The 17058-nt window shown below is 35.2% G+C and overlaps 2 protein-coding genes across 4 annotated transcripts in view; one reads left to right on the plus strand and one right to left on the minus strand.

Moving 5' to 3' along the window:
* Positions 1–17058, plus strand: part of LOC129237438 (protein gone early) — a 162481-nt gene that overhangs the window by 127290 nt on the left and 18133 nt on the right. The window lies entirely within an intron of this gene.
* Positions 8358–10280, minus strand: LOC129237439 (uncharacterized). The gene is made up of 3 exons (XM_054872198.1): positions 10206–10280; positions 8916–9666; positions 8358–8844 (listed from the first exon to the last, which is right to left on the minus strand). The coding sequence occupies exons 1-3, from the start codon at positions 10218–10220 to the stop codon at positions 8630–8632; spliced, it is 981 nt and encodes a 326-aa protein (XP_054728173.1). The 5' UTR covers positions 10221–10280; the 3' UTR covers positions 8358–8629.

The raw sequence follows: 17058 nt of genomic DNA on the forward strand, positions 1-17058 counted from the left end.
ATATTGAGGGCAACTGTAAAGCTGATGAGCTAGCCAGAAAAGGTACTGCTCTTCTACTGTTCCGTGATAAAAGTACCATTGGAATACCTTTGGCCACGAGTAAACTAATAATAAAAAACACATTATCCAAGAGGCCAGCAGGTCATGGAGAAATAAAGACACGTGTCTAACAGCTTTGTTTGGCCGCAAATAAACAAGAAAAGAAGAAATAATTACTTAGTCTCTCAAGAGACAATGGGCCTTATGCATAATAAGTGAGCATTTGCTCGAGTAGAGTCTGGTGAGATCTATCTCAAGTAGGTGAGTTCGAGCAAAGCGACCGAGCTCGTGCTCAATTTGATATGCATAAAAATGAGATAGAGCAAATACCTTGAACTTGAGTTAGGTGAGATCAAACCGCTTGTTTGATTAGTTGCAAAAATGAGTTCAGATAGTGAAAGTCTAAGTGAAAATTTACATTTTGATGCTAATGAGAATTTATCAATTTTCATAGTTGGATAATTAAAAAAATATAAGACTTTATTATATTAGAAAAAAGCCAACTCCCCGGTGTAAAAAATAAAAAAAAAAAGAAATAATTAGAAAACTTTGTGGCGAATATAAAGAAAAAAGTGGTGTGGAAATAAGCGAAAAAAATATAATGAAGAAAATTGCTAATATGAAGTGCCGAGTAAAGTCAAAAAGTGACAAAAATAAAACTGGAAACAAAAAAATTTATTTAAAAAAATGGGAACATGAATTATTTGAATTACTTTCTGCTGAATCGAATCCAGCTATCGGAAAAGTTACCAGTAAGCGTGCCGTTATAATGCGTGGCTTTTTTTGGTGATAATAAATTGTTTTTGTTTTTTTAGGCAATTTTTGGGTAGGCGTTAATGCTAATGAGAGTTCCAGCAGCAACTTAGAGAGTGCAGTGGGCATTAATAATGACAGCTCCACCAGCAGCGCGGCAGTACAGAACACCCCCGTAGATATCCCATATGTGCCACAACAACAAACATCAAAAAGAAAGCCAAATGATAACGAACATGATATTCGGCCGGTAACTCTTCGTTAGGCTAAGGAGCATAGAGCTACAAAAGTCCCTTAGTTGAGCCGTTTTTGTTGTATTATTTCTCGATTAGCAAAAACAAAGTATAAGTACAAAAACTATTTGTTACATAAAGCTTTTAAATAAAACCCTAGGTATAGGAGTAAGAATAAGTTTGAATTGAGAGTACTCTTAAAATAAAAACCAACTTTATTATTATGGAACTGCATTAAGACGTAGGATTAACACCGCTAATATGATTGCTTAAATCTGATAACTTAATTTAATTACAGGCCAAACGAATATTCAATGAGTATGAGACAGTGGAAACGAAAAGTTTAAACTTTCAACAATTGCAAAGACTTGTTTTGTTGAAGCAAAATAAAGTTCTTTCATTGAAATTAAAAGTTTTAGAAGATCGGGTTGCAGAAAAGGAGCTAAATTTGGACGAATATTAAAACATAAAATTCATTATACTTATTTTTACTGAATATCTGTTTTTATTTAACTAACACTAAAACTTAAAAGTAACATAACAACTACGATCTCGAAAATATATTTAAAACTAAGTTATTTATTAATTTTTTTCTTGTTTTTCACAGAGTTTATAGTTATAGCTTTTATATTTTATGGTGAATTAAAACAACTGTTTTGCAGAATTGCAATGCGCGGTTTTGCACTTTTGCCAAATGAGATATTTTTTCCAAAAAGTTAAATAAAATGAAATCAAATTCCTTAGTTTTAGATTAATAATAAATGAGATATTTTTTCCCAAAAAGTTAAATAAAATGAAATCAAATTCCTTAGTTTTAGATTAATAATAAATGAGATATTTTTTCCAAAAAGTTAAATAAAATGAAATCAAATTCCTTAGTTTTAGATTAATAATAAATGAGATATTTTTCCAAAAAGTTAAATAAAATGAAATCAAATTCCTTAGTTTTAGATTAATAATAATAATATAATAATAATTTGGCGCTACAGTTTCAAGCCGACTCCGAACGGCTAATGTATTTTGACGAGGAGCTTTTTTATGGCAGGAATACCCTCGGAGGTTTGCCATTGCCTACCAAGGGGTAACCGCTGCTTAAAAAAACCCTTTTTTTCTACAAATTTACTTTTAGATGTTGCTGGAGCCAGGGCTCGAACCGAGGCGCTGCTGAATGTAGTGCGCACGTCTAACCACTCAGCCACAGCGGCCAGTTCTAGATTAACTATTAAAAATAAAAGGAATAACAAATACATGTATGTACATCTGTAAAAATTTAGTTTAATAAATTCGAAATTAACTGTCTTTTTCTTTTTCCCGCTTCTAAAACTCTAGAATTGGTTCGCACAGATTCGTCTTCTTTGCATCTTTCTTTCTTAAATATTCTATTATAGTTTAGTTCTGCTTCTGCTTGTGGGTTTCGAAATGGAGTCATTAGCCAAGGAGAGAGAGCATAACCCTCATCTCCAAGGAGTAAGGCATTACTTTGAGCATTCCCCATGATCGTGTATATGCTTCTATTCCTTAGCACCCGAGAGTCATGAACCGAACCTGGCCAGGATACATCCAAGCCGATGAACCATTCATTACCATCGCATGTTGCTTGCACATTTATCGAATGGAAGCCCTTTCTACATATGTACTCATCACTTTGCGAGGACGGTTTTTTTATTCTAATGTGCGTGCAGTCAATGACGCCAATCGCAAACGGAAAACCATTGGTTTTGCGCAGCTCTGATTTCTTCATCTGTGGATGGAAATTTAATCCATTCATGAGCCCTCCCTGATATAATATGTGCCATTTCGCGAATCACTCTTGACACGGTGGTTTGGTGAACTCCTGCATCTTCCCCAATTCCATTTTGGAAGCCCGGATCGGCACAAAACCTTAAAAATATACACATCTTTTCCCTGTTGGGAATCGCGCCACCCTTTCTTTCACTACTTTCACCAAGGAAATAGTTTGTCAGCCAGTCTACGTGCTCAAAATCAAACCGGTACATTTTTTTATATTCACTTTGAATAGCGGTTTTTCTCAATTTATAAGTTTTTTTTTGTCTAAGGGGAACAAAATATTCGGCCATCTTTATATTTGTAAACACGCGAGTCAACTAAAAGGCAGTCTCACCTTTTTGTGAGATCGATCTCAAAAAAGTGAGCAACTTCTTGCTGTTATGCATACCAAAGTGAGCTCTTACTCTCGAACATTTCATGAGTTGTGTTCAAACACGACATGTGAGATCTATCTCACACACCGAGTAAAAGCAAGCGAGTTCAATAATTTTTATGCATATCAAACCTACCTTTTACTCCAAAACTCGAGTCTGAGCAAATGCTCGCTTATTATGCATAAGGCCCAATATCTCGAAGGTCGTGGCTCGTTTAACCGGTCACTGGCTATTTGGCAGGCATTTCTCGAGGCTAGGAGTTTACTCCCATGAATATTGCAGAAGTTGCAGAGATGGGGAAGAGGAAGAAACAGTCGAGTACTTCCTTTGCAATTGTCCAGCTCTAGCTAAAATCAGAGCAGGGTGTCTAGGTAAATACCTTTTTAATTCTCTTACAGAACTGTCTGGCGTGGGGTTGGCATCAATACTGCGTTTCATAAGAGCCACAAAATGGTTCCACGAAGGAAGATAAATGAGGTTCCCGTGTAGCACAGTGGTATCACAACGGACCTGTAAGGTCTAAGTGAGTTGGTCGTGCAGACCGACTACCACTATAACCTAACCTAACCTAACTATTAAAGAAGCTGGACTAATTTAATGCAAAAATGTGGAAAAGTTGTCGCATTTAGTTAATTTCGTAAAAGTTGCGTAATTTACAAAGTTATTATGTACAGCGTACAACTTCCTGCTTTGTTTCTTCTGTATGAATATGAGATGATCTATCAAATAACGATATTTGCTGCATTTGCATCATCATCATTCATAGCGTTACAAAGCGAGGAGTCTTACTACGATTGCTATTATTTTTGGAGTACTTAAAATTCGAGAAAATCTAAAACGGGGAAGCTGCACTTAATACCTGGACCTCTATCAAAACCCATCCAGGTTATTTTAGTAGCCCAAAAACTTTTTTCAATTGGGACTAAATTGTAACCAATTTGTTGTTTCGATAACGAAGTAATTCAGGTGTGCTTTGGAAGACGAACATTGACGTGGATGTGGTTTCTCTGCGGTTTTTACAATTATAATTACGAGGGTTCTTTTGACATTTTTGTTCTCTGCTTGGGGGTTGTTTTCTTAGTTGTAAACTCAGGTGGTGGCTAGGGTTATGAAAACTTAACTTTACACGACAGCGTGTTTCCACCGTCTAAGCAGATATGTTGTAAATGGTCTCAAATTTTAGTTCTAAAATCACTTTTTTAGTTCTCAAAATTAACTTTTTAGTTCTAAAAAATATCTTTTCAGTTCCAAAATTTAGTTTTTTAAGTTTTAAAAACTAGTTTTGGAGTGCTAAAGAAATACTTTTCTGAGGTCTACAAATAAAATTTTTGGTTCTAAAAATTACTTTTCAGTGCTAAAATTTCGTTCAGTTTAAATATTTACTGAAAACAACTTTCTTTTTTCTAAGAAAGAAAAGTGCTTTCTTCTAAAAATAATTTTGTAGCTCTAACAATTCCTTTTTATTACTAAAACTTTTAATTTTGTTCTAAAAATTACTTTTTAGTGCTAAAAACTCTTCTTTTAGGTTTAAAAAATTATTTTTTTTAGTGTTAAAAATGTTTTGCTCAGTTCTAAAAATATATTTTTAGTTCTAAAATCACTTTTTAGTTATCAAAAGAAAGTTTTTAGTTTTAAAACTTAGATTTTTATGTACTAAAAAATAGTTTTCTGAGTTCTACAAATAATTTTTAGTTCTAGAAACTACTTTTAAGTGGAAAAATTCGTCTTTAACCCTCTACTGCATGGAAGTGTTTAAAATAATAAAAATAAATAAAACACCGTAAATTTATGTTGATTGAGGGTAATTTATTGCGTATTTAACAAAAATAAAAAAATTCACTTGGCGGTTTGGAAGAAAAAAAATGAAGCCATATATGGCCTTATATGCGTTTAGGGTTATTTTTGGGAAAAAAATTTATTGGGTGTGGAAACTTGTAAAACAGTTCCTTTTGTCGTTGTAGCACAAGAACACGTTGCACTTTTCGCAAAAGGTGTATGAGCGAAAAGAGCAATCATTTTGACAAAGTTGTCGGTTTTTCATCCATTTCGGGAAATGGCCTATTCCGTCCGTCCGCACAGAACTCAAGGGGAAATCCTGTCGCTTTCTTCTTTTACTGCTGGTAGGTATATTTTCTCTACTTGCCGATGGCGAGTTTGAGGGTGTGGGTATAGGTCGTCCTCGTTTTTTCAATTTACCAACTTTGCAAAGATGTTCAGCTATTGCAAGCTTGAAGTCAAACAACGGCATATATTCCTTCGACTTTCGACGCCACAAAATCCAAGCATTGACAACGCACATATCAATCATATGAAAAAAAATCTTTTTATACCACTTTTTTGTCCTCAGTTGTATTCTATAAAGGCCTAGTAAAGAATCCAGTAAATCAACGCCACCCATATAATAATTATATACATCAACTGCCCTAGGAGAATTGATTTCAATATACTTCTTCTCTCTTTTACAGTACCGTTTTTTCGTTGACATAGGTTGACATCCGACATAGGTTGAAAGAATATTTACCACTTTGTTGTCAAACCAAGTGACCAGACCAAGTTCAACTCCATCAATATCTGCTACTTTTTCAACCATACTTCCACGGCCTAACTTTTTCATTTCTTTTTCGGTTGGCATCTTACAATTTGTTACACGATTTAATCTTACTGTGCCTAAAGGTAATATACCATTTTTCATTAGATACACCTGAAGCTTCGGACTGTTAAACCAATTATCAAAAAATAGTTGATAGTTTTTTCCTTTTGGTATTGTAGCTGCTAGTCTCGTTACAACATTTCCACTTACTCCTATATTTGGTGCTCCTTCCGGGAATGTATTGCTTTGAGCTCCGGCAAATATATCAAAATCGTAACTAAAACCTGAAACTCCGCTCAAGACAAAATTTTTGAATCCCCGTTTGTGGGGTTTAGCTGGATTATACTGTTTGAGATGATGGCGGCACTTTGTGGGAATTATTTGTTCATCAACCACTAAATGTTCTTCTTTGGGTACAAGCAACAATCGAGCACGAATTTTGTCTAACAATGGTCGAATCTTAAAGAGCTTATCAAACCCGAGTTCACCTGGTGATCTTATATTTTCATTATTATTGAAGTGTAAAAATCGTTTGATGTTTTCCCATCTGTTACATGTCATTGCGTTACGTACAAATTCTTGGCCAATGAATGTGTTCCAATAATGTCTGGATGATGGTAGTTTTATCAAAGACATGTATATTGTTATGCCTGAAATAATTTTTATAAGTGATTTTTTTAACTTTTTTACTTGAACTCACCTATAAACTGATCAATCTCGTTCCGAGTAATATTGGCAGGTTTATTTATATCCATTTGTAATGCAATTAAATTCGATTGCTCTACAATAAAGTTCATCAAATCGTCATTGAAAATAAAATTAAACATATCTGCTGGTGTCTCCAGTTCCTCAATAAAGTCAGGAAGGTTTGAGTCTCCTTGAAATGGAAAATTTTCACTGGAATAAGGAGGCAAACAAATTTCTTTCCAAATTGGAGGTCTAGGCTTGTTAGCAGATTTTGCATTCGATGTAGAAGGCTTGTTATAGTCATCTGAGTCATCGGTATCATCAGTCTCTGGTACATAAATATGCTCCTGTTCTGGCGGTTTACTTACAAAGTCTTCTTCGTCGGTATCAGATATGTAGTCATCATCACTTTGATCACCTCTATTAACTTCATAAACATACTTTAAGTTACCATAAAATGATCGTACATTCATTTCTAGGAAATTCCATTGCGATTTATCAAAAACAAAACAGAAATATGTATACACATATGTTAGTTCATTATTTACCTTAGTGCATGAAACGCCATATATGGCTTCGTCAGTTTTTACATAAAATCAAACACAAGATACTTACTTTTCATATAAATTATATTTGAATTCAAAAAATAACTTCACTTTCTATACAAATATATTTTTTTTGCTGTAGTCTTGCTTTTATTTTTTATGCAATAGTGCACATAAATCACTTCAAAATTTGCTTTTGTTCTCACACTTGAAGCACTCAAAAAAAGATAACGGAAAAGGTAGCTAAAACACTTGTTGACAATATTTAGTTCTGCGTATGAGAAGAAAACAAAGCATAGAATGTGATAATTATTATTCTCTTTTGATTAAGTCCCGTTTTTATAAAAATACAACACAATCAATGGTAAAAACCATATTTGGCGTTATATGCGGTAGAGGGTTAAGTTCTAAAAAATACTTGTTCTAACTGTTCTAAAAATACTTTGTTCAGTTGTAAAAAGATATTTTTTAGTTCTTAAAGCACTTTTTAGTTATCAAAAGAATTTTTTTAGTTCTGAAACTTAGATTTTTAAGTGCTAAAACGTAGTTTTTGAGTGCTAAAATACTTTTCTGAGTTCTACAAATAATTTTTTAGTTCTGGAAACTACTTTTTCAGTTTTAAAAAATACTTTATATTCACTGTTGTTCTAAAGATTACTTTTCGTTGTTCTAAAAATAGCTTTCTAGTTCTAAAAGCTAGTTCTTAGACCTAAAAATTTTTCTTTTTGTTCTAAAATTTATTTTTTAGTGTTGAAATTTCTTCTTTGAGTTCTAAAAATACATTTTTCTAGTTATAAAAATACTTTGTTCAGTTCTAAAAATATATTTTTTAGTTCTAAAAGCACTTTTTAGTTATCAAAAAAAATTTTTTAGTTCAGAAACTTAAATTTTTAAGTACTTCAACTTAGTTTTTGAGTGTTAAAAATACTTTTATGAGTTCTAATATACAAATAATTTTTTAGTTCTAGAAACTACTTTTTAGTGCAAAAATTCTTCTTTCAGTTTTAAAAAATACTCTTTATTCACTGTTTTTCTAATGATTACTTGTTCAAAATATAATTTTTTAGTCTCAAAAATTAGTTTTTAGTCCTAACAATTTTTCTTTTCGTTCTAAAAATTATTTTTTAGTGCTAAAAATTCTTCTTTTAGTTCTAAAAAAACCTTTTTTCTACTTCCAGAAATACTTTATTCAGTTCTAAAAATACCTTTTATATAATAGTACTAAAAAATTCTTTTTATTCATTGTTGTTTTAACTACACACACAAACGTAATAAAAAATAAAAATCGTAGTTTTTGAACCAAAGAACGTATACAGTCAATAGTGTGCAGTCCGAATCCGCTATTATTAATTAAGCTCACCTAGCTAGTTTCACTATTTTAATTTCAGCCAAATCTAATTTTGTGTGGTGAATCAAGCTACATGAGTTTTGGTAGAGGAATGGACCGGAGCTGCCCTCTTTTCTTTTTATACGTTCTTTGCTTTTTCTACTGGACTAACTTCGCGATCAGATTTCGCGTGATTTATACATAATATATATGTACACAATTTAACGCACGCTTTACGCACCATCACCGTCTTCTGAATTATTCTGGGTAGAGATCGAAATACTCAGGACACTCTACTTGTGATTTGGTGGTAAATAGTTCTGAAGCCCGTTGTCTCCGGCGCCGTTAGAGATCGAAGTGATTGGCGAGCCAATTTGCACTGTGTGTGAATCCTCATCATCCCCCGCACCTACGCCAACAGAGTCACCCAAACTGCCGATTGCAGAGGAGACAGGAATAGTACCTTCATTCGAAAGATTGCTTGAGCCACCCAAAGCATCATATTGAGCTGAGAAAAAAAAAAACGAAAGATTTTATTGATTTGTATTCCACTTAATTCGTTGTTTAGTTTTCGCTCACCTTGAATGGTGTGTTGTGCATGCAACGCCTCGTCGGGTGTTTTGTACTTAATAAAGAATACTTCTGGCTTACTGACACTGGGCGCTGGTGTTGCCACTTCAGCGCTGACATCCAGGGCATTTGCCTTCTTGGCCAATACATAAATCGCTGTCTTATCCTCAACTGGCGCAACATTGGCGATAATCTTAGCTTTGTTGACATTCGATGAAGGCGTATTGATGAACACAACATTATAGTTCTTGCGTGGTTGTCCAACATTTATATACCGCACAATTTGCTGCTCATCATGATCCTCAGGTGCTGAGTGCAACCAGAAATGTTTAGTCACAATTGGTTTCTGGCCGACAAAGTTCGACGCTTGATGAGAATAGTGCACCGATTGTGTGTTGCCAGAGACGTAACCAGATTGATAGCTGTTGCCTGCTGATGAACCACCGAAATCGCCTACGCCGCCGCCATAGCTGCCAAATCCGTTCGAGGTAGAAGTGGCCCCAGAAAAACCACCACTGCTGCCACTGTTATATCCAAGGCTAGGAGCGCCACTAGAACTGATAAATTTACTGCTGCCTCCATAATCGCCAACTGAGACGGGGAAGGTGGGTGTTGGGCTAAAGTAGTTGTTATTTGCGGGTAGCGGTGACTGCAGTAAATTACCACCTGAGCTGCTATAGCCTGGCTGGTAGCGATAACCGTGGCTAACATCCGGGCGAGCAAGCGAAATTTGAGCGCTAGCGGCAATGAAGGCGAAGAGCTGATCAGAAGATAAACACAAATTTGATGGGAAAATCAGAGTTATTTTATATTTTATAAATTTAAAATTTCTTTTTGTATTGGGCGTCCCATCAAAACCACATATTTTGATTTGAGCGCCATTGGAAGTCTAAGAGTTTTGAAGTGAAATGTTGGTATCTACCGGCGGAGCGGTGCAAGTTTGTCACCAATTTACGCCTTTCCATTTTTTCTTTAAGAATTTTGGATGTATGACAACAATGCAATACAAGAAGAATTCCTGTACTAAAAGGTGAGATCCAATTATGCCGATATTGATGATATTATGCCGAAAAGTGATCGATAATTTGATTGAATTTGTCAAGGAGTGACTTTTTTATGCCCTCATATCCCATGACATTGCCAAATGGTCTTTAAGGTCTCAAGATATCTTTTATTCTGTATTACAATAATTACATTGACGTTTAAGTCTGTTGTTTTATATTTCTAATGAAGTGGTCTTAGCGCGACACCCTTTAGTTTAAAGGATTTTTTGTTTATCCTTATTTCTTCACCACTCACCACTAATTTATTCATTCTTCTTCAAATATAATAAACTATTTTTCACGAAACAAAATTTCTCAGTCAACTACCAAGTCGTAGTGAATGTGGATGAATACTGAATTCCTCTGCACAATTGCTGTACAATTTTATATCAGAAAATGATTTGTAAAAAAATCGTATAATACTTTCGTAGGAAATCCCGGTCGCCACTTTTAGCTTGTTTTAATTAAATCAATTAAAGTGTAGTATCAAAAATGTTGAACGACTCGCAATAAATCGTTATGCAACTATAAACAAATCCGGCTTGAAATTATCGCGCTCTCAGAAGGTGCTAATTGCTGGAGACAATCCGGGAACTTACAGTTGTAGTGAAGATAGATCGATTTTGCTCGCGTCCGATCACCTGCTATCAAACTCGAAGCCAGTGTTGCCAAACATATGCACATGTATAGGTGTGTTTCTTTGGTTTTTTACCCTAAAGTCTTAGGTACTAATTATCCTCTAAAATAATGCCACACTTTTAATGTAAAGGAATTAAAATGGTGCTGATACTGCAGTTTTTATTTTGTTTATAATCTGTTATTTCATTTTTTTATGTTTTGTATTGGACATCTTGACACAAAGGTGTCAATTGATGACTGTTTTTAAATTCATCGCTGGTTTGTTTGCCATATGACTGGATGGATTGATTGGCAAATAAAAATTAGACAGAGATACTTGCGCGTGTGTTAGGATATTTTTTTAAACTAAAGTTCACCTATTAGTGAACTGTAAATGAAGTTTACTGATACTTCAGAATGTTTTATGTTAGTTTCCGTTATAGTATTCAACTATTTGCACTCGGCTATTTGGCAAAATTTGAGAGCCAAAACAGTTCTTTAATTGTAATTCTTTTAGTGTGAATGGAAAAAATGAAAAAAAGTGGAAAAAATTTTAAAAATAGTAGTTATACTTTTATTTGAAACTAGATAAAAAAAAATAAATAATTGGCACGTACACTTCTGTTAGGTGTTTGGCCGAGCTCATCCTCCTATTTGTGGTGTGCGTCTTGATGTTGTTCCACAAATGGAGGGACCTTTCAAGCCGACTCCGAACGGCAGATATTTTTATGAGGAGCTTTTTCATGGCAGAAATACACTCGGAGGTTTGCCTTTGCCTGCCGAGGGGCAACCGCTATTAGAAAACTGTTTTTATTAATTTTGCTTTCACCGAGATTCGAACCAACGACCTCTCTGTGAATTCCGAATGGTAATCACGCACCAACCCATTCGGCTACGGCGGCCGCCATGAAACTAGATAGTCACTACAAAAGAAACCGCAAGAAAAGCAGCAGAATTAGCTGCGGAGTTAGTTCCTCTTAATATTCGAACAAACATTTTCAATGATAGCCAAGTGGCTATTAAAGCAATTATGGCTTCTTGCACTAACTTGTGTTCAAGAGTGCAGACCCAAACTCTGCGAAAATGAGCATTTCACTACTTTTACTGGATACCAAAACACAAATGAATAGAAGGAAATGAGAGAGCCAATAGCTAGCTAAGGCAGCTATTCGCTTGCCGAGATTTCCTTCTGAAAACGGAACTAAATGAGGAACTAACTCTGGCAGCGCAGTCGATATGGCAACACTCAACCTCGTACAAAACTGCTACAATTATGCTAAGGACTTGGAATACGAAAACTGCAAACTTTATTTTATCATTGGCTAGGAAATATTACAAAATATTTGTTGGAGTAATGACGGGACACTGTCTCAACCCATATCACGCAGCCAAAAAGGGATTAGTCCAGAACGATGCGTGTAATACATGAAACGAAGCGAATGCTAGGGATACTTTGGAACACTTACTTTGCCACTGCCCTGCTCTCTGTAGTACTCGACAAATAGGCCTAGGATCAACATATTTTTTATCCTTGAAGGATATTGTTGACAAAAGGATGAACGGCTTGTTAAAACTCGCGAAGGCGTGCATTATGAATTATATAAAATACAAATACATTGTACTGACAACTCAATGAGATCTTTTTTACATATCAGCCAACACTACCTAACCTAACCTACAAAACAACGTGAATCGAATCATTTTCTGGGTCTCAGGAAACCTTCTTTCTAGGAAAATTTCTGTGGTAAAATATTTTAAAATAACTATTGTAAGCGCACAAAATAACTGGAGGTAAAATTTCAAGTGAATTTGAATTTCGGCCGCCGAGCTGAATGGATTGGTTCGTGAACATAGGTTCGAATCTCCGTGCACGAAACACCAAAATGTAGAAAAAGTATTTTCTAAGGGTTTTCCAATAAGAGGTGTTACCCCGTAAAAGATCAATGGTTTCTTTGTTTGTGTGGCACGTAGCGCCGTCTTGTTGAAAATAAACGTCGATAGCACAATCCATTCACTGTAACCGTTGCTCCAGCTTCATTTTCGAAAAAGTAAGGTCCACCAAAAAGTCGCACGTTGAGGATAGAGAGGCTTTTTACCAATAACTCTTGGATTTTCTGAGCCACAGGTCGGACAATTTTGCTTGTTGACGAAGCCACCGAGGTGGAAATGGGCCTCATCACTCAAGATGATTTTTTGATGGAATTCCGGATCATTTTCGTGTATTTCAACGACCCAATCAGCAAATACACGACGTTGTTGTTGATCGGTCGGTTTGAGTTCTTGTGTTAACTGGACTTTATAAGTCTTAAGATCCAAATCTTTATGCAAAATACGGTGTAATGACGTTTGTGAAATGTCTAATCCAAAAGAACGACGAGGAATGGTCAAATCTGGGTTTTCTTCAACACTTTCGGCTACAACAGCAATATTTTCGGTTTTCGGCTATTCTTGAGCGACGTGCACGGGTTTTATTCTTCACATCACAGCTCGAATTTGTGCACCAATTTCTGTATTGCGGTCCGGCAAGGTGCTTCACGATGACCCAAAAATGTTCGAGTTCTATGAACCGTCTCTGCCAAATTTTCACCACTTTTATAGTGAATTTTAATAATTTCAATGCATTGTTTAAGCGTCTACCGTTCCATTTTTATTAATGGCGTAGTTTCTACTTGTCAAATATCAAAAAATGACAGCTTCAAAAGTGACATCTACCGAAATAGCGGGCTATTTAAAATAACACCTGTTATTGGAAAACCCTATAATGGCGGTCACCCCTCGGCAGGCAATGGCAAACCTCCAAGTGTATTTCTGCCACGAAAAAGCTCCTCATAAAAAAATCTCTGCCGTTCGGAGTAGACTTGAAACTGTAGGGCGCTCCATTTGTGGAACAACGTCAAGACACAACATCCTGCCACACTTATGATGAGGAACTCGGCCAAATACCTAACAGAAGAATACGCGCCAATTATTTATTGTAATTTATGGTTTTTTTTTTATTTCAATTTCTAAAATGAAACAAAGAATCGCCGAGACATTTCATTTGGGGTGGATTACTGATCTGTGTTCCGTTTGGATCAGGCAATTTTCTCAAGATATTCCGTTCTTAAGTTTACATTGTCTACAGCAACAGACGAATTCGGCGAGGAATTCTTCAAACCATAGTGACATTCGAAGATCGTTGCGTCGGGAGAAAATTGACTTTGCTTGCAGGATTCTGTTGATCAATTGTAATCGAAAACTAAAAAAAGAAATTACAAAGATTTTTCAACGAAATAATAAAAAAAAAATGAAATAAAATTAAAAAAAAAAAATTAAATGCAAAAATTTGGTAGTAGTAGGTAAAAAGTCTTCTAAAAATGTTGAGTGTTGAGTTTCAAAAAAAAAAAAAGGAAAAGAAAAATTCATAACTTTTATTTAAAATTCAAATCGATAAATCGCTTGAACGACAATGCAAACCTAAAGTCGAAATATTTTGACACTATTTCTATTATTTTTTGTGCTACACTTATAAATGCATACATACATTTACATATTATGAAACCGAATTCGCAAGATTGCAATAACGATTTCCTTTCATCCTTCTAAGAAAATTAATTGTACCTTCTCTTGGTTTCAATTCTCTCTCTCGACTGCATCCGAACACTTTTCGATATTAGGCTCATTTGGGTACCTGGTCACAGTGATTTGGCGGGAAACTGCTGAGCTGATAAGCTGATAGAAGGGGGACCCTCGAGGCAATTTCACCGCGAAATGAGAGGATTGGGGTTCCCTCCTGGAAAAATGGACCTCCTGTATACCCAGCGAGCGCAAATGTGCAAAGTCACGAGTGCAGCGATTCTGGCCATAGGTAGATAGGTTGAGAAAGCCGCTGCTCTCGAATTTGGTAGGTATACTTACCGGATATTGTCCGTTAAGTATTCATGAGTTGAGGCTTAGGATTGGTTCGAGTTCTTTCTGCAGAAGCTGTCTGGGGTATGGGATGAACTCATTTCAACACCTTCTCCTCAGCTGTCCTGCTCTCGCCGTGCTAAGATTCAGACATCTTGGCTGTCACTTTTTTTGCTACACCCGCGGATATAGCAGCTGGTTGATATCATCAGCAGCTTGAAGCGGTTAACGCAATTGTATTATAATTAGCCAAGGCAGCTTTTTCCGAGGTTTGCTCTTTAATATAAAAATAGAAATAAAAAAACTGATGTTCATTCTAATTGCACTTTTTAAGCCAAAATTGGAACAACCATGGCATTTGTCAATTAAAGTAATTCGGTGAATTATTCGAGTTATTTCAATTGAAATCTTTTAGTCTATACAGGTTTGTTGTAATACCATATTTTGGCTGTTTATTGGTTTTTTTCATAACTTTTTTGGAATACACATTGTTCAAATTAATATTGGTCATACGCTCTTTTGTCGTGCTCTGTTTGTTCCACTAAAAAGTTGTCAGTTTCGTGCATGTGCAGTATAAATTTCGTAGATACGAGTATTTGGTAGGTGGGAAGCTAAAAAGTTAATTAAGTGTTGTTATCATTTTTATAAAACTGCACGCTAAAAGCAAGTTGTTGCTGTATGAGTTTACAACACAGCACGGCAAATAATTGGGTATTGGCATTTCGTGAAGGTTGCATTTACATAGTTGCCGATTTGATGGGTTATGGAATTGATTTTGAAAGTGTTAATATCGTAATAAACTCCTATTTGCTGCCATCAGTTATGTTAAATGGAAAGTGACTAGAAACTCACGCCTGCCAGTGTACCACACGAATATCAAATCGAATTTGTCTAAAGAGGAAAGTAGAGCAAAAGGAGACTAAAGTTAGAACTCGATGCCAAGCATTTCAGTCGCTTTGACTTTCAGCTGACAAATCTTATAGACTTCTTCAGCTGTTGCACTACACATACCCCGAAAAAAAGGGTTTAGAGTAAAAAACGACCGAACATCAGCTTTTGAGGTTGAAGAAGTCAAATGTTCGCCCGAAATCGAGATAAACTCTACATTTCCAAGAGTATAAAAAATGGACAACGAGTTTTCAATGATTCACCTTTATTTTATGAAGAAGACAAAACAAAGTCCCAACAATTCCAGTTCATATTTAAAATTAATTAAATAAAGTGAAAAATTATTTCGCTTCATTTGGGAAAGCTTCATGTAAAATATTTTTAATATCACTGAGAAACGATTTGCCACGTTTGATAGCAGTAGGCGCTGAATCTGAATTCTTCTTCAAAAATTTTCCATCTCGTCAAAGCGTGAGAAAATTTCATGAAAAATGTGAAAAAAACTCAAATTAGAAATATTATTTCGATGGGATGCGTTTTACGATATAATAGTCGTATAGAGCTTATATTTTTTTCCACATTTTTACTGTTTTTAGAAAAATTGTGGAAATAATAGTTGCCTTCGATTCATCAACTAAGTAGCGAGTAGTAAACAAAACAAAAAAATTCCCTTGCATCCAAGATTGCATATAATTTGGGAGCACTACTAGGTTGCTTCAATAAGTTTTGCGCTTCGATAAGAAAAACACAATTTTATCGTTTAAAATACACTTTTTCAATCAGTATAGTCTCGTGGAACACCAATACACTCTTTCCGACGAGATTCCAATTTATGAATTTTATCCCTAAATTGAGATCCTTGAATCCAGATTGGAAGGGCTGCAACATCCATAGCCTCCATAGCTGTTATGACCTCATCATTTGAAGAAAAACGCTTTCCACGCATGCATTTTTTTTTAGGACTGGAAACAGATAGAAGTGGCTAAGAGCCAAATCCGGTGAATACGTTGGATGTTCCAGTAATTCGAACTTTAATTCAAGGATTTTAGTCACTGTTAAAATGCTCTTTTGACTCGGTGCAATGTCCTGATGAAAAAAAAAAAATCTTTTGCATCTGGGTATTTTTTCACGAATTGTTTCCTTTAGCTGGTATAAAAGGTTACAATAATATTCAGAATTTCTTGTTTTACCACTTTGCAAGTAATTCACAAACAAAATTCCTTTCGCATCCCAAAAAAATGATATCAACACCTTCTTGGCCGATTTCTGGACACGAACTCGTTTCGGATCCGAAAAACGAAGTTCACACCACTCTTTAGCCTCTTATTTTGTCCCAAGTCCCATCCATAGTGAAGAATCGACGCACAAAACCCTTGTTACAATATTGTTTTTGTTAAAATATTACTTACACTGCCCATTGAGATGCCTAAGGCTTTTACGAAATCTCGTTCACTTACTCGACGATTTTTCAATACGATATCCTGTATTTTTCAACGATTTCTGGTGTTGTTGCTGTTTTTGACGTCTTTGACTTGAATCGTCTTCAAGGCTTTTACGGCTTCGATTAAATTCCACAGCCCGTATTTCTACGGTACTAATTGATGGTGTTAAACGTTAAAAAAATAAAAATTCAATCAGTGCACGGACTTGATTTTTTCCATTGTAGAAATTACTAGAAATGAATTGACTGACAGATTGAAATAAAACTTCCCATA

The sequence above is a fragment of the Anastrepha obliqua genome, chromosome 2 (genome assembly GCF_027943255.1).
Source record: "Anastrepha obliqua isolate idAnaObli1 chromosome 2, idAnaObli1_1.0, whole genome shotgun sequence".
NCBI lineage: Eukaryota > Metazoa > Arthropoda > Insecta > Diptera > Tephritidae > Anastrepha > Anastrepha obliqua.

Excerpts from the sequence above, each read along its gene's own strand:
- LOC129237439 (XM_054872198.1), bottom strand. Across the intron at positions 8,845-8,915 it reads TGCACAACACACCATTCAAG|CTCAATATGATGCTTTGGGT; the intron begins GTGAGCGAAAAC and ends TTTTTTTCTCAG.